The sequence below is a fragment of the Hoplias malabaricus genome, chromosome 2 (genome assembly GCF_029633855.1).
Source record: "Hoplias malabaricus isolate fHopMal1 chromosome 2, fHopMal1.hap1, whole genome shotgun sequence".
NCBI classification, from domain to species: Eukaryota; Metazoa; Chordata; class Actinopteri; order Characiformes; family Erythrinidae; genus Hoplias; species Hoplias malabaricus.
Genome location: NC_089801.1, coordinates 2752787 through 2778631, shown reverse-complemented (window position 1 = coordinate 2778631; position 25845 = coordinate 2752787). Strand labels below are relative to the sequence as shown.

At 41.2% G+C, this 25845-nt stretch overlaps 1 protein-coding gene across 4 annotated transcripts in view; it reads left to right on the top strand.

Moving 5' to 3' along the window:
* elavl2 (ELAV like neuron-specific RNA binding protein 2) overlaps positions 1-25845 on the top strand; it is a 47822-nt gene that overhangs the window by 4993 nt on the left and 16984 nt on the right. For 2 of the 4 annotated variants that reach the window (XM_066659029.1, XM_066659027.1), the window contains exons 2-3: positions 16688-16778; positions 20671-20914. In XM_066659029.1, the coding sequence (XP_066515126.1) occupies positions 16707-16778; positions 20671-20914 (316 nt within the window). In that variant the 5' untranslated portion in view covers positions 16688-16706. The remainder of the gene's footprint in view (positions 1-16687; positions 16779-20670; positions 20915-25845) is intronic. The other 2 variants (XM_066659030.1, XM_066659031.1) reach the window with 2 other exon arrangements.

The following is a 25845-nucleotide window of genomic DNA, read 5'->3' as shown; positions in this document are numbered from 1 at the left end:
TTTTGCGTTTGTTTGTTTTTTAGGGGGAGGTTGGGTTTTCTAAAAGTTTAATCCAAATATTCGTAGTTTGGCGCTCGATTACTTCTTTCGGTTGGGTTCTAACCCTTGTATTTTAAAAACGTTAATGTAACGTTAAATCTGTTATCGTGTTTAAGTTGTTTACAAAATTGGCGTTTTTTAGAGCGTTCTTCTGGCGTTTAATATCTTCGTATTCTTCCTTGTTTAATGTCACGTTTACGTTTGACGTTAAATGGTCTTTATTTAACCTTTAGGCCCACGTAAATTTAATGTGTGATGCTATGTCCCAACAAAACAAAACAAAACGTGTAAAGTTAATAAAAAAGAGTGAATTTACCCCCCCCCCCCTCATTCCTTGGCCGTTAGTCTGCTCGACCTTTTTTTTTTTTTTTTTTTTAAAGAAAACCCTCAGTTTGAATCAGGTGAATGGCTGTGTGTTTGTTTATGGAGTTTTATTATTAGTGGAATATTAAGTGCCGTGGCTGAGCTTTTATTTTATTTCCTTAAAGCAGCAGCGTTTCTGTGATAGTCTCAAACACGGATTCAGAGAAAAAATGTAGAATCACGTCTTGTGGCACTTCCCCACACACTTTGTCTGGTTCAGACCATTTGCCTTTAGAGTTTGTCCTGACCCACAATAGTGTGTTTATAGGTTTCTCACTGGAGAGAACCCAAACTTGTTCTTACCATAAAAGGTGGCCTTGGTCTGGCTCAAACTGAACCAAGGCCCTGTGTGTGTGTGTGTGTGTGTGTGTGTGTGTGCAGTGTGAGAATACTATTTTAGATGAATTGGACTTTCAGAACATTTACAATGGGTTGAAATGAAATGAATGTGACCAGGCGAATTACTGAAGGCAGTTCTGTTGTCAGGTTCATTGTTATGGTAATGAATTTACAGTAAAATCAAAGGGTTTTGTTTTTTCTACTTCATAATAAAGCACATTTGAGCCTACTGTAAATGTTACTGTAATCATACTCCACTGCCTTAAGTGAAAAAAATAAAGAATCAGTGAATGTGACTTGATATAAAACATCCTTCAGTGATTCTTCAGGTTTGCGATGAGTAAGGCCTCGTGTCTCACACGTTGACTCTTATTTTGTTGCTGTCGTAAACATAAATAAAGGTAAATTTGAAACGTGATTCCCACTATTAGTTCTGCTTTATCTGAGACTACACTGTGGGGGTATACTAGCACTCAGTAATGTAGAAGGTACAGTGCCATCAGATATGGTCTGGGACAGCGTTTATCAGCCCTTGTAACGAGTTAAAACGTTTTAAGGTGTAACTAAAAAGGTGAAAAAGTACCTAGCGAATAATTAGGATGTGCATTACTTATGTAAACAGTAAATGTTTGTGTCTTGCGTAAGTTATAAGCTTGGTCTTAGCCATAAATTAGTGGCAGTGAAAAGTAGAAACAAATCTATTCGTGTGAATCAATGCTGCTGAATTGATTTAGATGTATTAGATTTGTGACATCACAAACGCAATCCCAATTAATTTAGAATTCACGTTTTATTTTCGTATGTGAAAGTTGTGAAGACTGAGGTGTGACTGGTTTTTGAAACTTTGAAGTAACGGTTGTGAATTAAAGAGCTTTTCCATGATATGACTTTTATTTTATTACAGTGTAAGGTGTTTGCGTTAATAATTGTAGCCTTTAGTGAGCTTTGTGTTTTGAAATAGAATGAATATTGCTTGCAATTTGTTTATTTTTTAATTTACTTTTTAAGCTCAAAATTAGTGGTATTTTAAGATATTTTAAAATGGAACGGTATGATTGGTTAACGCTAAAATGTCATTGTCTACTCTCTTTATAAACAAGGCCAGTCAACGTCCAGTTCTTAACCCTTTAATGTCCGTAATCTAATATCCTTGCGTGAACGGTCTGTGTTGAAATGAATTTGTTCGGAATAATTTGAGGTTGTTTGAGCACAATCTGAATAGCTTTGATGAACCAGGTTGGTTTAATAGTTAAAAATGACAATTTAAAATGGATATTTAATCTTTTTGAGATGTGAAAATCGTAAATATACATTCATTAAAAAAACAAGTGATCAAAATAAGAGGCATGAATGCTGTCTTAGCGCCAGGGTTTTACCTTAATGAAGCAGTTTTGGCTTTTCATTGAGTCTTCTTCAGTCACCTGCCTCTCACTGTCAGTCTCAGTTAAGTTTTGGCCATGATTTGAGGTGGGGGTGGGATACAGTCAGCCATTGGATCCTGAACAAGTGATTGACACTACAAAGTGATACGATCCCGCTCTCAGAATGAAATCTACGTTCCCTGCTGTCAGCACTAGACACGCTATTACGTTCTCTGTAAAAACAGGCAAAAAAGCAGCAAACGCAGATCTGTCTGTTCCTGTTTGTAAAGATAATGCTAACAGTGACGTTTTGCTAGCCCTCAGTTACACTCAGGAAAAAAGAGTGAAGTGCAGTGTGTGATCACTTCTACAGCAGCCAGTGACAGACTGGGTCCCATCCTCGTGTCAAATCAGGGTCAGAATCAGGAGTGATGCTTTATGACCTAAAAAAACCCAAAAAATCCCTAAAATGACTTACTCCTCAGCCACGTTTTTATGCTGAAGTAAAGATTTCAAAAATGTTTCCCTGTTTCCCTTTGATTCACAGTTTATAAGTGAATCAGTCTTGTGTATGCAGGGTCAGGGACCAGTCGGGTAACACTGCCCTCTGTGTTTGGCCCTGTTTACAGCTGGTGGGTGTTGAACGTTGTTTGTGGCGACAGCTGTTTAAAATCCACATCAGACCACTTTCTGAAATGGTTTGATTGAATCTGGTTTAGTGTGTTTACACCTGTGTAATTTCATTGATAATCTTTACTTGGACATCATCCTAACGCTTAAATGAGGAGATGTCGTCGATTTCCTGACTCTAAAATCGAGCATTACGCTGGAAGTCTCCATTTTTTTTTGCTTGTTATTTCACACCGATGTCTGTTTATAGTCTGCTGATATTTCCGACTGGTTCTGTGTCTCAGTTTAAACAGCCTGCGGGAAGGTTATAGTTTTTAAGAGAGGAGCCAAAAGCGCCGTCCTGGAGGGCTGCGGGCGAACAGTCTGGAATTTTCAGCTCAGTCGCCACGTTCAGCTCATCGGTTCATCTCAGCTGATTATTGTGTTTTTTAAAGGAGCAGTCAGTCAGCCAGTGTTGAACACAGTTAGTGTGTTGTTTGCAGTCGTGGGTGAAAATAGATTAAAGGGTGTAATCTTAGGGGATGCAGAAGCATTATTCAATAAACATCTGCAAATTGACTATTTTCTTTTGGCTAATCTTGTGGCATTTATTTATTTAAAAAAAAGTGTAATGCTGCTGTTCCACTGGGCTGTTTCTGTCTCTATTTATCTCTTCGTATCTCTCTATCTATATATCTAGCTATCTATCTCTCTAACTATCTCTCTATCTCTATCCATCTATCTCTCTATCGCTCTCTATTTATCTATCTCTCTCTAGCTATCTATCTCTCTAGCTATCTATCTATTTATCTATCTATCTCTATCTATCTCTCTCTATCTATCTCTCTATCTCTATCTCTCTCTATCTATCTCTCTCTATCTATCTATCTATCTCTCTCTCTCTCTCTCTCTATCTATTTATCTATTTATCTATCTAGCTATCTATCTCTCTCTATCGCTATCTATCTATCTCTAGCTATCTATCTATCTCTAGCTATCTATCTCTCTATCTATATCTAGCTATCTATCTCTCTCTAGCTATCTATCTCTCTCTAGCTATCTATCTCTCTATCTCTAGCTATCTATCTCTCTATCTAGCTATCTATCTCTCTATCTATCTCTATCTCTCTATCTAGCTATCTATCTCTAGCTATCTATCTCTCTATCTATCTCTAGCTTTCTAACTCTCTATCTATCTATCTATCTCTATATCTAGCTATCTATCTCTAGCTGTCTATCTCTCTATCTATCTCTAGCTTTCTAACTCTCTATCTATCTATCTATCTATCTATCTCTCTATCTATCTATTTTCTTTTGGCTAATCTTGTGGCATTTATTTATTTATTAAAAATTTGTGTAATGCTGCTGTTCCACTGGGCTGTTTCTGTCTCTATCTATCTCTATCTCTAGCTATCTATCTCTATCTCTCTATCTCCATCTCTATCTCTCTATCTATCTCTATCTATCTATCTATCTATCTATCTATCTATCTATCTATCTATCTATCTATCTATGGTCCATATTTAGCTTGGTTTCCCAGTGAAGCAGTTTGTTTGTGGGTTTTTTCAGAGTGGACAGTTGGAAGGGCACTGAATCCAAAAAAAAAAAAAATTCCCATAATTATCCCATTCAAATTTTGGACCAGTCTCAGAATACGTGAATTTATTTTTTTTAAACCTGATTTTGGACTAAATGTAGCGGTGTACACAGGTCACCAACTCGAGTCTGAACATTCCTTGTCAAAGCCAATTAAAATTGAGCGCAAAAACAGGCGGTAGATAAAGAAAAAAGTGATGTGTTCAAATATCTTTTCCTCTTTTAAATGGAAAAAAATCTGCAGCTGCGTTCTGGCGACCGATCCTGCTGCAGCCGATATTTGATTAAAGCATCTACCTCATACGTAGCTTCCACTATGTGCCACACCTCCATGTTTCTGCATCATCCAAATCAGAGGTTCAATCATTTTGTGGTTATCTCTGTGTGTGCTGAAATGGCACAAAAAGAATGTTGTCATTAAATTTTTGTTCACTATTTATTTAGATTATAGTTCGGCTGAACTCAATACAGTCAGGTCTGTCAAAGAAAGAGTTAGCAACAAGGCCTTTCTGCTCATTCAGCGTCATTTCAACTGCATCTTAGTTGTTTCTCCAGGTCTTTATCAAGAACAGACGGTGTCCTCAAGTCAATCAGGGAGCCCTCTGTTGTAGTGGGAGCTGTGCTTGTTTCTAATGTTTTGGACTCTGCTCCTGATGCCAGGTCATTAATGTTGCCACGATGATGCCCCTGTGATCCGACGAGCCCCGTTTACTGTAAAATCAGGTACTAAATTATAACATTGCTAAGTTCTGTGGCATATCTTTAAGATTTTTAAATTTGTCTAAAAAAGTAGCCCTTTTTTATTAAAAAATGTTTAGCGTTAAATGCAAAATTGAATCTCTGCAGGGTTTTAAAAGCTTTGTATGCCGTCTGCATCAGTTTATGAGCTACATGCAGAAATAAATTAGCTGTTTTAGCAACACGGCGAACGGTGACCTTGGGGCTTGTTGTTGGCATAAATAGATTTTTTTTTTTTTGTCGATTTAACAACTGCTAAAACTATGGATGGTTTGAATTAGCTTTTTACAACAGGAGGCATCCTTTCTTCAGTTAATCAGGGCTCATTAAGGCATGTTTCAACAAGGTCAGCTTTTAAATTACAGAATTATTAAATGTTAAACTCTCTAGACATAGTTTGTGGTACAGATGTGCTCTTATAAGTGAACACCTTTTTAACCCATTCCTGCACAACCATTAAACTTGGTGCAATAAGAATAACTGGCGCCTTTAATCTGCTTGTTCTAATATTCAATAGGAGAAGGTTTCTGTTCTTTGTGTATAGCCATGGTCTCTGGACACCCGCTTTTCTCCTGAAACGAGGGGTGTTAATTATAGTGTTGCTACTCTGCAGGGAGAGTAGCTTACTTTAGATGTTGGAGCACTTGCTGTAAAGATTTGATGGCCTTTTAACAGTATACACACAGTAAGGTCATGTACCAATGCGCTCCGACTCATTTCAAAGTGTTTGGTGGAGCTCCTTCACTTTGGAGAATACAGTCCAGTAACAGGGGTCTTACATTGGGCATGTTGAATTTAAAGATCATGTGCAGCAGCTCCTCTGTGTCCCCTACTGAGAGACTGCTTCGCTGTAGAGAATATACTCTGTCCATTGTGGGTGCGCCTTAAAGCAGTGACGTTGCTTTTAGACGTGAGAGGGTGACAGACCTTGTCTTTTCTTTCTTCTCTAGAAGTCTTCTGGTGTTTGGTTGGGCATGACTTGGTCCTTAGATATGAATAGATTAATGTCCGTTACTGCTTACCTTATCTTTAACGCACTATTATACTTCTGTAAAAGCTATTATACTGGCACCTAATGATCTGACTAGTAAACCTATTTTAAATATGGACGCTTCTGCATAAGGGACCCACTCTAGAGCCCAGGTTCTCAGCTCTACTCCTAGGATTGCCCTGCGTATTGGTGTGGGTTCCTTGCTTTGACACACCCACTGCAGCTCTGTAAGTACTTGTTCATGTACTGATTAGTTTAATGAGGGTGTCCCGAGGACCAGGGTAGAGAAACACTGATGTAGAGCATGAACTGGTTCATTGAGGGACTTGATTCTTCACCTTGAGTTGCATTTTATAAAAAATTCATAAATGTTTGCCGTGTCCTGTTGGTAAAATCGGCAGATTGCTTCAATATTATGAGCTATGTTCTGCTCCACTGTCTCTAGACTCTTGGCTATTTTTTTTTTGGGCCCCATTTCTTCCATCCCCAGTGCTCTGCTGGTCCTGAAATTGATTAGCGATGCCTGCACATCAGTTACATCAGCACTTCTCAGCAAGGGGGAAATGGCTTTTTGAGCTAATGCATCTACTGTACGCGCTCCAACTTCAGCATGAGTTATTACACCTCCACTTCGGTCAGACTCCAGCCAAATGCACTTCAGACGCTGTGTAAAAGCCAATATCTTCAGTACAGTAATCTCCTCTTCATACCGACTCTGTAAAATAATGATTAGATTTAAAAAAAGGGAAAAAAAAGAAAAAAAAAACCTTCCACTGGTCACAGTGACTTTCATATCGTATATTACAGTCTGGATTGTGTCCACACAGTTTTGGATGTTTAGAGTATCTTTGGTTAAACCTTAGTTATAGTAAACATTAATAAGATCATTTTAAATCATAAAGGCGTTGTACAGTCATCGAAGGTTTCTGTTGCTGTTGTTTATTTATTTTTTAAAATTGCTATGAAATAATGGAGAGGAAGACATTGTCCTGGGCGGCACGGTGGTGCAGCAGGTAGTGTCGCAGTCACACAGCTCCAGGGGCCTGGAGGTTGTGGGTTTGATTCCCGCTCCGGGTGACTGTCTGTGAGGAGTGTGGTGTGTTCTCCCTGTGTCTGCGTGGGTTTCCTCCGGGTGACTGTCTGTGAGGAGTGTGGTGTGTTCTCCCTGTGTCTGCGTGGGTTTCCTCCGGGTGACTGTCTGTGAGGAGTGTGGTGTGTTCTCCCTGTGTCTGCGTGGGTTTCCTCCGGGTGACTGTCTGTGAGGAGTGTGGTGTGTTCTCCCAGTGTCTGTGTGGGTTTCCTCCGGGTGCTCCGGTTTCCTCCCACAGTCCAAAAACACACGTTGGTAGGTGGATTGGCGACTCAAAATTGTCCGTAGGTGTGTGTGTGTCTGTGTTGCCCTGTGAAGGACTGGCACCCCCTCCAGGGTGTGTTCCGGCCTTGCGCCCAATGATTCCAGGTAGGCTCTGGACCCACCGCGACCCTGAACTGGATAAGAGTTACATGTAATGAATGAATGAAGACCTTGTCCTACACCATGCCAAGACACATCAGCTGGACACCAGTCTCCACACCAATGACACAAGTGTGGATCAAATTAAAACCGGTGGGAGAGCGCCGTACAGAAGAAATTCACATTCTGAATAGAATCACGTAGCGGTTATTCATGATTTTATGCGGTTGAAGATTTGTGATGCATGTTGCTGTTGTACATTTGGCTTTTGCACAGTGTACCACGTTACCTCCGATCTCTTTGGCTTCCGTAAAAGTACCTTCAGATATTTCAGTTCTACACTGGAATGGTACAGTCCCATTTAATCAGGTAAAAGCGATTCCATATCTGTAGTTCAGTGGGATCCAAACGGCGCAGAATGGACTTAATTGGTTGTACACGGACATAGTGCGAGCCATTGGTCGTCTGTTATTGAATTATGTGTAGTGTGTATCATACTGGTGCGTTGTGTTTGTGAAGCAGCCTTACCTTTCATTTTCTAACCACAGTTTTAAAACTGGCTTTGATTAGTCTTGATGTTTTTTTTTTTTCCATCCCTTTTCTTTTAGGAAATCAACTTTTATTTATTTATTTTCTCTCTTTTCTGAGTCTCCTTTGTTCCGTTTCGATTGGTGCGCTGTTGTGTGGAGCGAGTGAGGGGTGAGAGCGGTTGTCTTGATGTATTATTGAGCTGGAATGTTTTTCTTCTAAATAAAGAGCAGCTCTTACTAAGTGTTTAAAATACAAGGAGAGTGGGGGGAGAGAGGAGGAGGAGGGAGGGGGGAGGCTATGGGCAGAAAGAGGAGAAAGGGTGAGGTAAATGCAAGGGGAAGGAGATGGAGAGAGGGGTGAACTGGACAGAAAAATGAGGGCGGTATAGAGGGCAAGGGGGCGACACTGCTCTGTTGTAGCGGTGGTGTTTCATGACCCACCAATCGATAATCATTGCTCTCAGAGCTCACTACTTCCACACATTTCTACAGTCGAGAAAGACAGAACTCCTAGTGGAACTGAAGTCTGGGGGGGCGCTGGTGGTTGCCCATTAACTCAGAAGGGTGTGTCGGTACGAAGCGCTTCAGGACGTTACAGGGGTTCATCAGCAAACGTTTCCTAAACTGGCGGCTTGTCTGTTCTGCAGACTGGAAGTTAAGAACCCCTGCTTTAGAAAATGACCGAGCTCTGACAGTGGGGGCGCTGCTTTCCCTTTGAGTAAAATGAAAGTATAAATTAAATGGATGTTTTTTGATGCTTTTGGTGCCTGCTTTTGGCTTCAGTTCAGAGTCGGGCTGAAAGATGGATCGTTTTATATTGAGATTGCCTTTTGCAAGAGGGCAATTTTTCAGCCCTAGGAGCTGCAGCGTTTTATTATAGCCTTCATGAACAATGTATCCTGTGCCAATTCCCTGGGTATTTGGATCCGAGGCCAACGTTTACTGAATTGTTTTATGGAAATCTGTATTTTACCCCTGTTTTGTGAAGTTAATAAAATTAATCCAGCATCACGTGGCTTGTAAACGGCCTGCAGATACATTAGAAGCCACCAAATGGCTTAATTCGTAAATAATAAACCCAAAACCGGTTGGATAATTCCCCCAGATTCTCCAGTCCTACCCAAAACTGTTAGAGCCTCAGTGAGGTTCTAGATTGTGATTTTCCTCTCTCTCCCAATTGTAACATTCTGGTATTTTGTATGTAGATCCAGTGTGACAGCCGTAGCTGAGTTGCAAATGGCAGCGCGGAGAAGCTGTTAACCCAAGTGTTGGGTCTGTAGGCGGAAGATCATTTGGCAAATCCTTTTCTAGATTATTTTTGCCTTGCAGCTTGTTTTAACACCCGTGGTGATGCAGAGAAGTGTGACGGTTTTCAAGCTTTTGATTTGGATCCTGCAGGTTTTAACCCTAAATGTGCTCTATCCCCAACAGAGAAGTGTCGTGGAGCGATTGCTGCAAATTGTGATTTTTCTGTTGTCAATAACAGTACGTTAATTAGACACAGAGACGTAATGCATTATAGTGTTTCACCTGCAAAACGGTTTGGAGGATTGTGATTATGATGTGTGTGTTTCAGGTTCAGAAACCTAAAGAAAGTAGGTGTTTTTTTATTATAAATAATTACAGATGTGTGTAGGACACATTTCTAGACGATGGTCCTTTTGCCTTGTGTTTTATGTTAATAAATATTGCTCAGTTTAATGCTTGATCCCTTTAAACAAACATATAGGGGGTGTATAACCCCCACCCCCACCCACAGAAAAAATAAGTTGACTGCATGTGTTTTTAATTTATAAAAAAAGCTGGATTATTTATATACGGCTGCTTAATTTGTCCGAATCTGTATGTTCTCCTTTTTAAAACGTGAACGAGTTGTTTGAGCTTTGGAGCTCCACAGTGTTTAGATATTGTTCTTTGCTCTTCTTCCATTGTGCTCTCGCAGCGTTTGACTGTAATCCGCTGGGACAAGGCTTGGTAGCGTCAGAAGTCTGAGACAGGCACATTTTACTGCTATGACTAAATATAGAATATAGGCCTTCTGCAAACTTAAGACTGTTACCAAAGATTCTGAATAAATAACCAGGGGAAATTATACTTGGCCTTTTCTGACCGATGTGTTGTTTATTGATTGGCACCAGATCTGACCGGTCAGTTGTATATCGTTTTATTTTACTGTGTAATCTCTCCTGACCAGTCAAAGGCAAAACCATTAAATCACAATCTCTTAAAGCACAGCAGAGAATGGAGAAATAGGTCACCTACCAGCAGCTAGGGCTGACCGGTTAATCTTTTCATATCGAATTTGAAAAGATTCTTATTTAGTTGAAGCTGGAATTTTAATTGTGATGTAAATTATCGTGAGCATTTAAGGAAATACAGCTTTGGAACTGGCAGTTCAAGCCCCAAACCAATGAATCCAAGGATGTGTATAACGTATAAAAGTAGTTACATTCAGGCCTGCGTTCAGCTAACATTTAATAAGTAGAAATATCACTTTTAGTTAGAAATGGTGGATGACAAGTGACTTATGTATTTATTTGACTATCTGCTCTCTCCTGAAGTAGCTTCTGGTGGTAATACCTCACCAACCCACCTCCTGACCCCTGTCTGTTTTTTGTGTTTTGACTAAGTCTGAACATGCAAAGATGGGATTAAACCATGTAAAAAGAACTGAGCGAATATGAGAATCTCTGCCTGCTCCTTTCTCGCTGCTGCTCTCTCAGAGTCAGGGTGAACAGCGGCTCGTTATTTAAAGGCTAAGCAGCAGCTCTATGAAAGTGTGAAACAAATAAATACAGTGGAGTTTGAGTTCCTAACTTGTGTTTATTGATCGTCAAAAAACATGTTATTTCTTACTAATCGAAGGAATAAGGTTTAAAAGACCGTTGGTCAACCCCCTCCCCCCCAACGGTGTTGGGAAACTCTAATAGGCGTCTTGCCTGTGACGTAGATGGTGGACAACAACTCTAGAAGCTGCACTTAATTTAATGCGAAATGAGGAAAAGGTGTGTTGTTTTTGGCTGCAATCATTCAATGTACAGTGGGACATCTGTGAACAAATGACCCAAAGATCCCCAAATATCCATATGTTAATATCAATATGTAAGCTTGACTTGCTAAACTCGGTGGCTCAGATTATACTCGGCTACGTAGCTGCATTACGGAGGTTTATAGTGTCGGATGAATTCGAGTTCGACTTCGATCACATTTACAAGAATAACGGTACCTCTACATTTGAGTTTAGCTTATTGCTAGGCTATTGTCATGAATAATGTTGGTTATTTAGCTAGATACTGTCATAACAGTCAGTCATAACGGTGTTTTACCGCGGCGTTGTTCAGCTGTTGTCCACCAGTGACGTCACGTTCGCGTTCAAGAATTTCCGTAGCGAGCTCGGGTTTTTCCGTCAATTTAATAAAATTGTCCGTTTTAAAGCAAATTAAGCTGCTATTTTCATTTTAATTCATACTTATATCTGTCAGTGACTACAATAATGTGGAATATTCATGGAGGTCCATTAAGTGGGGCTTAGCCTTTAAAGGAACAGGTGATGAATGTGGCAGTTTTGAACAGGGTAGGATGTTGTAGGGTCTGATCCTTGTGGTATTTTGGCCAAAGCATGTCACAGTCCTTTCATTAAGACCCCAGAACTGTTCACTTGTGGAAAATGGGTAGAGTCTATTCCTTTATAATCATAAAGGAATACGAGTAGAGGCTGTTACTGCAGTTAAGAGCTACACCTGCTCTACCTTAAAGCCTAAAGTTCTACTTTCCAGCTTTGATTGGAGCTAAAATAGTGTAGTCTTACCATTTTGAAAGGGGGAAAAAAGCATGAAACTTAGAAGTGAATGTTCTTACAAGTAGGACACGCCAATCACCATGAAAATGTTATGTGGGCGCCTTGTTCCTTATGCTTGCACATTTTTCTCTTGTTATTTTTAAATGAGAGCTCCATCATTTACTGTAGAGAGAGGCGTGATGCTCAAGCTGCTGCGTTTCTTCTTGTAACTTCCAACAAAGAGCAGGAATTGAGATTTTATTCAGTTTTTACTGTTGCGTTCACATTGGTATTCTGTTTAATGTGAATTTTTTTTTTTATTTCCTGAATGTGGTTCACAGCTTTGTGATGGATATGTGGAGTGTAGAAACTGGTCTAGGCCTAGATTTTGTGAGTGGTTTAGAAAAGTAGTGCAGCTGTTCTAGAGGAAAAAAAGAAACCTGATTCTATTCCATATTTCAACGAAGAGATGAAAAGAGAAAGTAGAATAAACAGATTTGTCCTTATTTCACTGAAAATTGATTTCAGTATATCTCTGAATGTTATGTTTTTTTTTTTCTGTTGGACAAAAACTTCTCTTTGTATAACAACAAGAATCTGATAACTGTCCCATGTAGATCTGGGGAACAAAGGACCTTGGGAATATTTAGAAATTAGCATCAAAACATCTGCATCTTTTCCGCTAATCCATTTCAGGGTCGTGGTGGCAACAGGGCGAGCAAAGAAGCCTGGACGTCTCTGTCCCACGCAACTTCCACCAGCTCCTCCTGGGGGATCCCCAGGTCTACCCCGGGGTCTCTTTCCTGTTGGATGTGCCTGGTATACCTCCAGTGGGAGGTGTCCAGGAGGCATCTTCATCAGATGCCCGAACCACCTTAACTGACTTCTCTCAACACTAAGCAGCCACTCTAACCCAGGCTCCTCTCTAATCACAGCTCCTCACCTGATCATGGAGAATACGCCCAGCAACCTGTTGGAGAAAGCTCATTTCGGTCGCTTGTATCTTTAATCTCGTTCTTTCAGTCTTTGTCCAGATCTCATGGCCATAGGTGAGTGGGCACGTAGACTGACCGGTAAATTGAGAGCTTTGCTTTATGGCTCAGCTCTCTTTTCATTACGACGGTCTGGTACAGTGACCGCATTACTGCAGGTGCTGCACCTAACCCACCGGTCAGTCTCACAATCCCTCTTCCCATCACTCGTGAACAAGAACCAGAGATATTTGAACTCTTTCACTTGGGTTAGGTTCTCACCCCGTACCTGGAGTGTGCATGCCATCTGTTTCCGGGAGATAACCATGGCCTCAGACCTGGAGGTGCTGATCTGCATACCTACCGCTTCACACTCGGTTGCAAACTGCTCAAGTGAACGCTGGAGGCCTCGGTGTCAAGAAGTTAGAAAAACAACATTGTCCTCAAACAGCAGAGATGCCACTTTCCTAGCCCCTCGACGGAAGCTCTCCTGCCCTGGGCTACGCCTTGTCACCCTGTCCACGAACATCAGAAACAGGAGTGGAGACAAGGCACAGCCCTGATGGTGTCCAGTGTCCGCGTTGAACAAGCTTGACTTACTGCCCCATACTCACAAAGCACCTCCCACAGAATCTCTCGGGGAACACAGTCATATGCCTTCTTCAAATCCACAAAGCATGTGTAGAGTGGAGTAGCAATTTCCCATGCCCCCGAATCAGAGTTGGTCCATCTGAAATCTGCATTGTTCATCCAAAATCCTAGGTTTGATATCGGATGGATTCTCCTTTCCAGCACCTTGGCATAGACTTTCCCAGGGAGGCTGAGAAGTGGGAGGCTACTTTCTCCAGTCCACTTTTTAAAAAAAATAGGAACCACCACCCCTGTTTGCCAATCCAAAGGCATCGTTCCCGGTGCAATATTGTAGTGGCATGTCATCCAAGACAGCCCCACAGTATCGCGTGCCTTCAGTAACACTGGGCAAATCTCATCCACTCCCGGGGCTTTTTCACCACCTCAGTGACTTCAAACAAGGAAATGGAATCCGACACCCCAGACACTTCTGCCCCTACCTCCTGCACAGGAGGCATGTCTCTCGGGTTAAGGAGTTCCTCAAAGTGCTTCTTCCAACGGCCAACAATACGCTCAGTTGGGTTTAGAGTTTCACCATCCTTACTGAGCGCAGCTTTGACAGTGTCACCCTCCTGAGCTGTCGGAGTGTTTTCCAGAACCTCTTTGAGGCCTCCCAGAAGTCATTCTCCATGGCGTCTCCAAACTCCTCCCATTCTCTGGATTTTGCTTCAGCAACCGCCACAGCTGCAGCCTTTTTTGCTTGCCAGTACCCATCTACAGAATCAGAAGTTCCCTGAGCCAGCCAAGGCCGAAAAGCTCCTCCTTCAGTTTGACAGCTTCCCTCACCCCTGGTGTCCACCAACGGCTTCTTGGGTTGCCACCATAACGGGCACGACCACAATTATGTGCAGCCTCTTCCACAATAGAATTCCAGAACAAGGTTCATGTTTAAAAATTTCTTCAATGACAACAGTGCGTTGCTATCTTCTAGCTGTCTTCTTGTTCCCTAAACTTTTTAAATGGATTGAGTGTTTTTTTTAAGGCTGGTATTTGGCAGGTGATCTTCACAAGGCCAGAGATTGTGGACTGGACTGCCAGCTCATTCTTCCCACAGTCTTTATTTATTTTATTTGCGAGTCTTTTGTTTAAGCAGAACAATGGCCAATGTTTTACTCACTATTCAATTTAGAGGTGGAATTTAATTCGGAGAGGAGATGCAAGCACCCAAACACTTCAGCAGCTTTTTTTTTTTTCGCCCTTGTTTTGCCTTGCTTAGCATTTTGTCTGGCTGACAGTCAGGGTTTTTATTTAATTTTTTCCTCCCTCCTCAAGCTGTGTTGAGCATTTTCTTAGGCAAAAGAAGCATCCTCCATGGACTTGATTCAAAGATGGTGAATTGGATCGATTTGCCCCCTCACATCATCTGTCAGACTTGGTTAAATCAGGAAGGCTAGTAAAGAGGAAATAAAAAAATATCCCTGCCAGAAATTTCATACATTGCTTAAATGGTTCTAGGATATTCACTGCAATTCTGCTAATTACATGTTCAGCTCTGTAGTTATTGTATAGCTGCTCTTGATTGGTGTGCATGCTCATGTTTAAGATTTTATAAGGAAGCGTGCTAGCTTCCCAAACTGAGGTTGTTTCTGTGTATTGTCCTTTTTAGCTTGCTCTGATTTTTCTCTGAATGATACCACTTCCTTATATACACACTGATCAGACAAGAGACTAAACCACTGGCAGGTAAAGTAAGTAATACTTAGGCGACACCTGTTGAGGGATGAGCCCACAGTGAGTTCTTGGAAGTAGGAAGCATGGCTGAGCACAAGTAAGAGCAGTGAGTTATTAAAACTGTTATAAGTACCAACCAAAAGTAACCCAAGCAAATAAAACAGTGAACCGGCACCATTTCTGTGTTCTTACATTGTTCTGTCAGAGCCAGAATGAACTCTTACAGCAGACTGTGGTCCGGTAGATCTTTTGTGGAGTTGCACCAAAGGGTTAGCCTTTGGTCCCTTTCTGCATCAATGAGCCTTGGGTGCCAGTTTTTGCCAGTTGTCCTTCCATGGGCCACTTTTGTTAGATGCTAATCATGGCATAATTGGTTTTGCGCTTCTGGGGGGGCAGTCTTCAGATATGTTAGGGTTATACAGGTGTCAGATGCTAATATTAGCTTTCTAAAAGTTATCTGCCAAGTGATCACGTTTGCTTTTTTTTCTTAGTAATTTTCAAGCGAGTGTTCAGTATGTTGTCTCGCTAGAACGAGGCGAAGCATTGATTTGGGGAGAAAAACCTCTTTGCAAAGTCTCTCAAGCTGTAATAACTTATTTGTACGATGTGACTATGGAGGGTTTGTTTATGAAGATTAAAAAGCTGCTAGCTGTCTGACCTGGTGACTTTACCACTGTCTGGAGTCCACCTGAGAGAGCGTATTTACCTGTTCCGTGACAAATTAAGCAGAACTTTTTGTACTTTTTCCAAAATCCACCGTCCCAGTTTTACTAGCCTGTGACCTCCTCTATATTTAAGCACTCGTTTATGAATCGGAGGGAAATATTTCAGCTCACTAATTTAGCTTCTTCCGTCTCTCCCTGGTGTGCTATTTATGATTTGGATGTTTTCCGAAGCTTTTTTTTTTGTTTTTTTAAGGCTTTGACGTTTTTTTAGCCTTAAGATAAAGCACCTTTTTAAAAGCTGTACAATAACATTGGCTTTTGTTGTATACCTTCCTTCTGAAACCTACTTATGACACATGACGTTGTGATCTATAAATAATAGTGAAGCATTGTTTTTGAGTGATGTTTTCTTTACCAATGCTTTGGATATAAATGACGTCTGATTGGTTAATAAATTTGTGTGCTGTATGTGTGGATGTTTAAATGTCTTGATTTGGTTTTATTAGTACGAGCTGCGGAATAATACAAATTTTAACTCACTAATACCTTCTGCCCCGTCTATTTAACCAGTCAGAAGCCAATGAGTATAATGCAGCTGCTTTTCTAACTGCAGCAGGCGGTGTTTAAGACACTCACACCAGAAATGGTGTGTATGCTGGTCCTTTTGTCCAAAAATGATTTAAAATAATCGCAGTTGTGCTCACAATTTTGGAGATGTTTTATTTCCTTTAAGTGTGTCATACATGAATTATAAAAAATGAAGTGTAATGTTGCCTGTATTTTTGTCTGCATGGCTGTATCCCAGGTCTAGAAAAGAACCCCCTCAACACATTTCCCTCTCACTCCATCCCTCCCTTCCTCCTTTTTAATGATGTGATGTACTCTGACTGTTTGACGTTTGTGTCGCTGTCCAATCTCTAACACGGTGTGCTCTCTCTGTGTCCACATTGCAGACGGCATCTCCAAACTAACATGGCAGTCAGGCTGTGTGATGTGGCTTCTCTACTTAGAAGTGGCTCGTGGGCGGCAGAGCCTTGGACTGGGGTCTGTGGGACTTTTATTTCACGTATTTATCTGTTTATACACATACACTCTATGTCCAAAAGTGTCTGGGTGAATTCGGCTGCTGTAAGGAGCACCCACTGCTGACACAGCTTCTATAATCCCTTTTGAAAAAAGAAGCATTGCCCAGTAGGTTGGGAAGGGCTTAAGGTCACTATTCCCACTGCTGAGATGGGCTTGTGGGGTATAGAGCCCCCAGCTTTGGGCATTAGACTGAAGAAGTGGAGTGATGGAGCACCCCTTTGAGTGAGGCAGTATCTTTGAGTGCTGTTTGATCAAGAACAAATTCTCCATCAGCAACTCACCACACTGGCTAAACGCCATTAAATCCTCACCGCAGTGTTCAAATATTTTCCCTGAGTAGAGTAGAACATGACTCGGCAGCAGAGAAGACGCAGACTCCTGACTGTTGCCCTTCATTTTAGAACAAATTCCAGATAAGCAGGTGTCTACAAACTTTTGGACGTAGTGTATATGTTGCCATTTAAATGATAGCCAAATATGGCAATTACCTGTGGTGATCGAGCCGTTTATATTTGTGTTAAAAGTTCGGTAAATGATGAACTATGTAGCATGTGTTTATCTGTCGTCTTTTCATAGATCCATTAAGCTCTGCCTTTTAAATGCATTCTTTCCTAGTTACTGTTGCTAGGTTGGACAAACTTTACAAATTCCTAATGGTGCTGGAATATTTTTGTATTTTCGTTCATTGGAAAGGTATTTGGATGTTGTTTTATTGGGTTTTGATGAAGGCAGTGCTTTACTCCACATGTATTTGGACTCTTAACACGCTACAACAACTTATTGCAGTGTATTGGGACGAAGCCACAGTTCATTTTATCAGCTCTGGTTAACCCATTTATAATCTGTGCCTGTAGTGGTACCAGTGGTACCGAGTTAGAGAGAGGAGCTGGGCAGGAGCTCCTGGGAACATCCGATTATTCACTAAATGTTTTTCAGGAGAGTCCTTATTCGCGATGAAGCTATTGGGGGGGGAAAAATCCATATTATAATAAATTGATAATTGTGCGGCCTTAATTTAAAACGTTTTAACGATAACGATAAATTTGTTTTTGTACGCGTGTGGAAATGGAATCGCGCCAACCGTAGCCATGTTTTTTTTCCCCCTGTTATAATACTTCCTGGTTGTAGAAAGCTTTTGTGCTGGACTTGTTAACGGAATGTCATTTTTGTTGAAATGACTTTAGCTTTGATTACATCAGAAAACGGTTTAAACGGTGGTGTAGCGTGTTAAACTAGAAAGTCAACGTTTACAACTTTAAACCAACATTGTAGTAGGGCTCTGTAAAAACCTGTCCAGCCTAGCAGTGGGTCTCTAAGGATGTGCCATTGTGGGCGGAGCCTGGATTAGTTCTGTTCCGTTAGAAAACCGTTCGAATGTTCAGTAATAGTTTTCTTGTCTGTTCACGACGTGTGTTCACGAAACACCACCAAGCAAACGAATGAATGACTAAACCGTTCCGAACCTCGTTCAAGCGGTTGAGGCTTTGTTATATTAAAAGTGCATGATGTTAAATTTGAGAATGGTTTTTAATCATATACATTGATCTCGTTGATGCTTGTGAGCCGTTATTAAAGGTTTTTTTTAATTTAATTTGAAACACACTGCAATTATCTGAATGCAAAGAGTACATTTCAATTTCAGCCCCGAGTCTTATTTCCCCCTGTTGGCCATGTTGATCATTTCAGACATCTGCTGGGTTTGTGATTGGTAGAATAAGTGTCAGAATGTATAACATGGATGTTTTGGCTTGACTTGATTGGATGTAACCTGGGGATGGGGCGGTTGGTGTGGGTTTTTTTGAGTGTTATTGAGGGTTTAGGAAAGCTTTTGTACTGGCCATTTAATGCAAATGTACTGTTTTATATTAACAATTTACGAAAGTGCTGCTGTCTTTGGCTGAAGGTGTAAATGTAGGTGGACTCTGAGAGAATCTGCTTTATGAATGTGGGAATCTTCATTAGTACAGTGTCATTTACACACATTTATATAAAACGCTTGGATGCTTGTCTTCGTAGAACAACTTAAACACAACATAATTCAGGTCAGAAGTAAAATGAGTGCAGCTTTGTTTGATACAGACTTGCGTCCTTATGGTTCACCTCATGACCTCTTTAATCTTGTACCAGTACAGAGCTTGTACGTTATCACAGCAAATAAATAATATTAAAAATGGTGATCTAAGCTTAAATTCTTCAGTTTTAATTGAATGATACAGCGCTTGTGTTGTGTGTTTTCGCGAGACAGTGACGATATGGTGTTTTTCTTAGTGTTTAAGGAGATATATATTTACATTTCTGCTTTATTCTTATTTTGGGTGTGTTTTTATGTGTTTTATGGGTTTTCCTATTTATGGTCAGGTCATCATCAGGCCCCAGAGACCTCTGCGAATCAGAGTTGGCTGTTTCTTTTAGCCCTATACCATTTTAATTGATGGGGTTTTTATTTATAATGTAGCTCCTGCAGCAGGATTTGGTGAGATTAACAGAATGTGTCATCATTGATCCTTGTGGCTAAATGGCTAATTAGAGATTTTTATTTATTTAATTTCGCTGTTACTCCGAGACGGCAGCAGTGTCTTTTTTTAAAAAGGGAAATGCTCAACATTGCCATGGCTTTAACTAGAATATCAGTGCAGGGGGCACACTGGAAGGCTTTTAATGACCCATTTATTAGCCACACTTGGTTTTTCGTGTGGGATTAATCAGCTTGTTTACCGCTGGAGATAATCTCCTGACGATTGCGAAAGGAAGAAATTCCCTCTGCGTCTCGGTGCGCTCTGTAAATAAAGTGAGTCACGGTGAAATGAAAGCAGAGAAGGTACTTCCCTGCCATTTTGTTCTTTAGATCTTAAAGTAATTTGCATTGATAGTTCAGGTTTAACGTAAGTGCAGCTTAACCTTTGGAAAATATCAGCGATTGATCATGTGGAAATGTCTTAAAGAACAAAAAAATAATTTGCATTCAAGTCATTGTGGGTCAGGTGTTGATTTAAAGTTTGGTTGCACAGGTAGCACCTACAGTCGAAATATCATGACGACACAACAGCATTGTGTGGTTTTATTTTTAATTGTTCAATGATGTTATTGTCTCTCTTTCTCAGGAATGATAAAAGCCTATTCACGTTCAGTCTTTTTGGATGAAAACAAAGCAACAAAAATGAATGCATCTGCTACTGTCTCCAACTAGTTGAATAATCGATCAGTCTTTGAAACAAATAATTGACAATCAGATGATGTATGGGCGCTAGTTTAGCTTTAGCGCTTTGCTTATTTGGCATGTGCTTACAGAAACTTCAAAAAGTACATTCCTACTGATACAAACAATATAGATTTACACATTGAGGAGATGCACCATGTTGCTGTGTTCTACCTAGTAACAGATGATGCGGTGTTTTGTTCCCAGTGTGCCGTGATTTACTGCACTGGTTAGAGAACGTTCCCAGAATGTTAAACACTCGCTTTTAAAACGTTTTTACCAAAAATGACCTGTTGTGAATAGGCTTGTGAAGGAATGCATGAGACCTTCACTCATTCATCACTTTTATCACCTCATACTGGGACCAGCAGCACCAAGTTTTCACAGCACCCTCCCATTAGTTTAAATAATCCAGTAGACACCTACGTCAGGTGTTACATCACTTTCTTCTCTATAGGATGCTGTTTTCCTGCCTCTCCTTGACCTCTCTGAAATTTAAAGATATAATACAGTATTTTTAAAGATTGGTTTTCTCTCATGAGTTGATGGATGGAGGAGAGGGGAATCAAGGAGGCAGCAGTTTTAGGATTTGAGATCCGCACATCTGAGCCAGTGTTTCTGATTTGCTGTTTCCCCCCATTTCGGGTTGTTTAGCAGGTAATTGCTGCCATGGAAACGCAGCTCTCGAACGGACCGACGTGCAACAACACGAGCAATGGGCCAGCGCAGATGTCGAACAACTGCAGCTCTCCTGTGGAGTCCACTGGCCTTGAGGACAGCAAAACCAACCTCATCGTCAACTACCTTCCCCAAAACATGACCCAGGAGGAGCTCAAGAGCCTGTTCGGCAGCATCGGGGAGATAGAGTCCTGCAAATTAGTACGAGACAAAATCACAGGTGAGAGAAACTTGTCTTTCAACATCCTGCTCAGTCTGTAACCCTTATCCAGTTCAGGGGCGCGGTGGGTCCAGAGCCTACCTGCGATCAATGGGCGCAAGGCAGGAATACACCCTGGAGGGGGCGCCAGTCCTTCACAGGGCAACACACACTCACACACACAGACACTTTTGAGTCGCCAGTCCACCTACCAATGCGTGTTTTTGGACTGTGGGAAGAAACCAGAGTACCCGGAGGAAACCCACGCATCATAGACATTCCTTTTAAAATTTACAAAACATTGCCGTACTCTTTGTACAATACAGAGAAATACACCTGCTGTCTGTGAATTAAAATAAAAAAAAAACGCATGTATCTGTTCTTCTAGTCTGGACAGGACAAGACATTGCAAAAAAACAAACTTATTTAAAGTCTAAGCAGCAGCTCTATGAAAGTGTCAAACAAATAAATCCAGTGGAGTTTGAGTTCCTAACTTGTGTTTATTGAGAGTCAGAAAACATGTTATTTCTTACTAATTGAAGGAATAAGGTTTAAAAGACCGTTGGTCCCCCCCCAACGGTGTTGGGAAACTCTAATAGGCGTCTTGCCTGTGACGTAGATGGTGGACAACAACTCTAGAAGCTGCACTTAATTTAATGCAAAATGAGGAAAAGGTGTGTTGTTTTTGGCTGCAATCATTCAATGTACAGTGGGACATCTGTGAACAAATGGCCCAAAGATCCCAAAATATCCAGAAAATGGACTAAATTTGTCCACTTTAAACGGGCACTTTGGAAAGGACCCTCCGCTCACTCCGTTATCTGTAGCTCATTTCACTGGCGCTTTTCCAACAATATGGGCATGTAAGGACACCAACGAAAGGTGTTCAAGAGCCTCTGTAACATGGAGGTAAACAGGGTAAGGACACTCACTTCGCCTGTTTTAGTTGGTGTTAGTTAACGTTATCTTGACTCGCTAAACTCGGTGCTCAGATTATACTCGGCTACGTAGCTGCATTACGGAGGTTTATAGTGTCGGATGAATTCGAGTTCGACTTCGATCACATTTACAAGAATAACGGTACCTCTACATTTGAGTTTAGCTTATTGCTAGGCTACTGTCATGAATAATGTTGGTTATTTAGCTAGATACTGTCATAACAGTCAGTCATAACGGTGTTTTACCGCTGTTGTCCACCAGTGACGTCACGGTCGCGTTCAAGAATTTCCGTAGCGGGTTTTATCGTCAATTTAATAAAATTGTCAGTTTTAAAGCAAATTAAGCTGCTATTTTCATTTTACTTCATACTTATTCATACCTGTCAGTAACTACAATAATGTGGAATATTCATGGAGGTCCATTAAGTGGTGCTTAGCCTTTAAAAACTCAGGGGCACTGCTGTCTTCACTGTATTTGCACAAGTTCTGCAGCAGATTCCTGTTTGTAAAATGTCTGATCCCATTTAGTGTATGAAGACCATCTTTTTTTCATCTAGTGAGATTTTCTTTTGAAAATCTCTTTAGACTGAAGATGTGGTTTAGTTTACGAAAGGCTTTACGCTAACTACACGTCAAAGAACAATGGATAACAGAAAAGCTCAGACTAAGTTTGAAGGATGCCTCTAATATAGTGCGGCTCAAGTTTACCACATCGTGTCATGGTCCGAGTCCTTATTTCTTGTGGAAAGCCGCTCAAACCTTTGTTCTTTTCCATCACTGAGATGACACCGCCACACGAGCTTTGTCCACCGAACAGAAAATGACCAAACTTTAATTAATTTTTGTTTTACAATTTTCACAACCATTGCCAAACATCTGCCTCACGTGGATTTGTTTTGATTATATTCTCATTTGCTTCAAATCTAGTGAAGAATAAAATGTTCCAAGGCCTCATTGAAGCTCAGTGGATGAACTCCTTCACAGTCGTGCTTTCATCAACCTGACTACTACAAATAGCATCAGAACAGAGGCATGTTTTCGAATGCTTTACCCTGTCGCTTCACTGTTGGGATGATGGGGAACTTGACAAATCCCACTCCACTTTTGAGCTTTCATTTGCTGGGATTTACATTATTTCCTCATACACTCATCCCATAGGTGTTGGATGAACCTCCATCACTCTGGAGAACCCCAGTTCCAGTCGGTGCCTGGGGGTTTAATAACCCTCTAGCCCACACTTGGCATTGGGCGTTGTGACGTTAGGTTTGTTTCTGACCGTTTTCTGTTTGAGGCAAACATTCAATTGGCAACAACTCATGTGTAAGTCATAGGAGAGTACATGCACCCAGAACTAATCACTAATTCTCTTGTTGGACCACTTGTTGGACAAACTGACCCGTGACTTGTACCTAACGTAACCCAGAGATTAATGAGGATTGGGCATGGTTGGAGACCAAAGATCAAGCATCAAAAATGATTTAAAAAATCTCTTTTAGTTAAAGTATTACTTTAATTTTATTTCTGTTTCCTGCCTCAGATTGTACCAGGTAAGATTAACATACCGTGCCTAACATTAACCACTGCTTTCTGGGTATAGTTAAGGGTTGAAGTGTGTGCTCTCCAGCCTAATATTAAACCCCCAGCGTTTTATATATATATTTTTTAAAAAGTCCAATTAGTGTATTGGGGCCGCTTCTGGAGTGGAGCCGACGAGGCGGGAGAGAGGTGGCCTTAACTGAACAAAAATGTTCTCATTATGTGCTTTTTCTAAGAGTGCTATTATAAAGCTTTCCCCCGCCAGCAAACCAGATTGGCTCAGTCCCACTTAAAGAACCATATAATTGTTAAATATAGCTGATTCTTCAGATTTGCTTGTTTTAATGCACTGTTCCCGAGAGTCACGAGGTGCACTGCACTGGAATTGTGTTTCTAAGAGGGTTAAAATACAAAAATAATAAACTAAATGTAGTAAGTCTCTGCATGAAGAGCAGGTTTCTCTTGTGAAAACTACCTGAAAACAGAAGACAACACGTTAAAACATTAAGTGCCCAAAGTGTTCCAGATAAATTTACGTCCAAAACGTGTTCTGAAAGATGTATGGGTATTAATCTACAGTTTATTCCTCTTTGCAGCAGTGCCAGCGTCCACTCGTCTGGGCTGATGGTGGAACACTGCTGTGAAGATTTTATTTGGTTTTGCTACATAAACGGTGAATTTATTTCTGGAACACCAATCAGTTTTAAAGTGTTGTAAAAGTGACAGTTCCACGTGCTACTTGGAGAGGTGACCTTGGCCTTGGGCAGCTGTACAGAGCATTTCATTTCATGCTTTTCTCCCACTCTTAGTCGAGTGAACAGTTTTTTTTTTTACAGTGGAACTTCCATTGAATTTCCATTGATTATTTAACTGATCACTATAAAATTTAATGAATGTAGGTGTACATTTGGTGTGGGAATTATTCATTCATTCATTCATTATCTGTAACCCTTATTCAGCTCAGGGTCGCGGTGGGTCCAGAGCCTACCTGGAATCATTGGGCACAAGGCAGGGAATACACCCTGGAGGGGGCGCCAGTCCTTCACAGGGCAACACAGACACACACATTCACTCACACACTCACACCTACGGACACTTTTGAGTCGCCAATCCACCTACCAACGTGTGTTTTTGGAGCGTGGGAGGAAACAGGAGCACCCAGAGGAAACCCACGCAGACACAGTGAGAACACACCACACTCTTCACAGACAAGTCACCCGGAGGAAACCCACGCAGACACAGGGAGAACACACCACACTTCTCACAGACAGTCACCTGGAGGAAACCCACGCAGACACAGGGAGAACACACCACACTCCTCACAGACAGTCACCCGGAGGAAACCCACGCAGACACGGAGAACACGCCACACTCCTCACAGACAGTCACCCGGAGGAAACCCACGCAGACACAGGGAGAACACACCACACTTCTCACAGACAGTCACCTGGAGGAAACCCACGCAGACACAGGGAGAACACACCACACTCCTCACAGACAGTCACCCGGAGGAAACCCACGCAGACACGGAGAACACGCCACACTCCTCACAGACAGTCACCCGGAGGAAACCCACGCAGACACAGAGAGAACACACCACACTCCTCACAGACAGTCACCCGGAGGAAACCCACGCAGACACAGAGAGAACACACCACACTCCTCACAGACAGTCACCCGGAGCAGGAATCGAACCCACAACCTCCAGGTCCCTGGAGCTGTGTGACTGCTGTGGGAATTATTATATTTATTTTTTTTTTCTCTTTGATAAAACATTGCCAGATTGTTGTTCCTATAAAAGCTGAAGCAGGTAGATATTCCTTTGTGAAGGATTGAGATTGTGTAAAAGCCAGCTGAATTTTTCTGTGAAAAGCAACGTCCAATATTTCTTCAGGTGAATGGAACCAGCTATAGATTATAGTATGTTTTTGGACCTTTGCTCTTTCCTTTCCCTTTTAATTTAGTATCTGTTCAGGGGAAAGGTTTGTTTTGTTTGTTTACTTATTATTCATTTATAGATGTTTATATATATGGGGCTGATAAGATGGACACATGCTGGTTGTAATGTTTTGGCTGATTGGTATATCTCTCATTGTTTGCCAAAGTGTCCCCTCGTCTCTTTTCTTATCCTTCTTACTGGTGATGTTCTTTGTGTAAATCAGTGTTTCTGGAGTGTACGGAAAGCCAGTTCATCCTGAGGTCTTACATAACACTCGCCTGCATCACTGCTGTTTCAAGGCTCTTTCTTCTTCTCTCCCTCCTCCCTCAGACTCCGATGCAGCCTCATTCTCTGCTATTGTGCTTCCTTTGCCTCTTCGTCTTACGTTTCATTTTATTTTCGGTGCTTCTTTTTCCAGTTAACTTAAGTTAACCTTAGACTTGCATTAACCTTTTTTGCCTGTGTATGTCCCGGAGCAGGTTTTTATTGTTATTTTAACTCGTGATCTTCATCACTGGAAAGCTGAAGGCTCACTACAG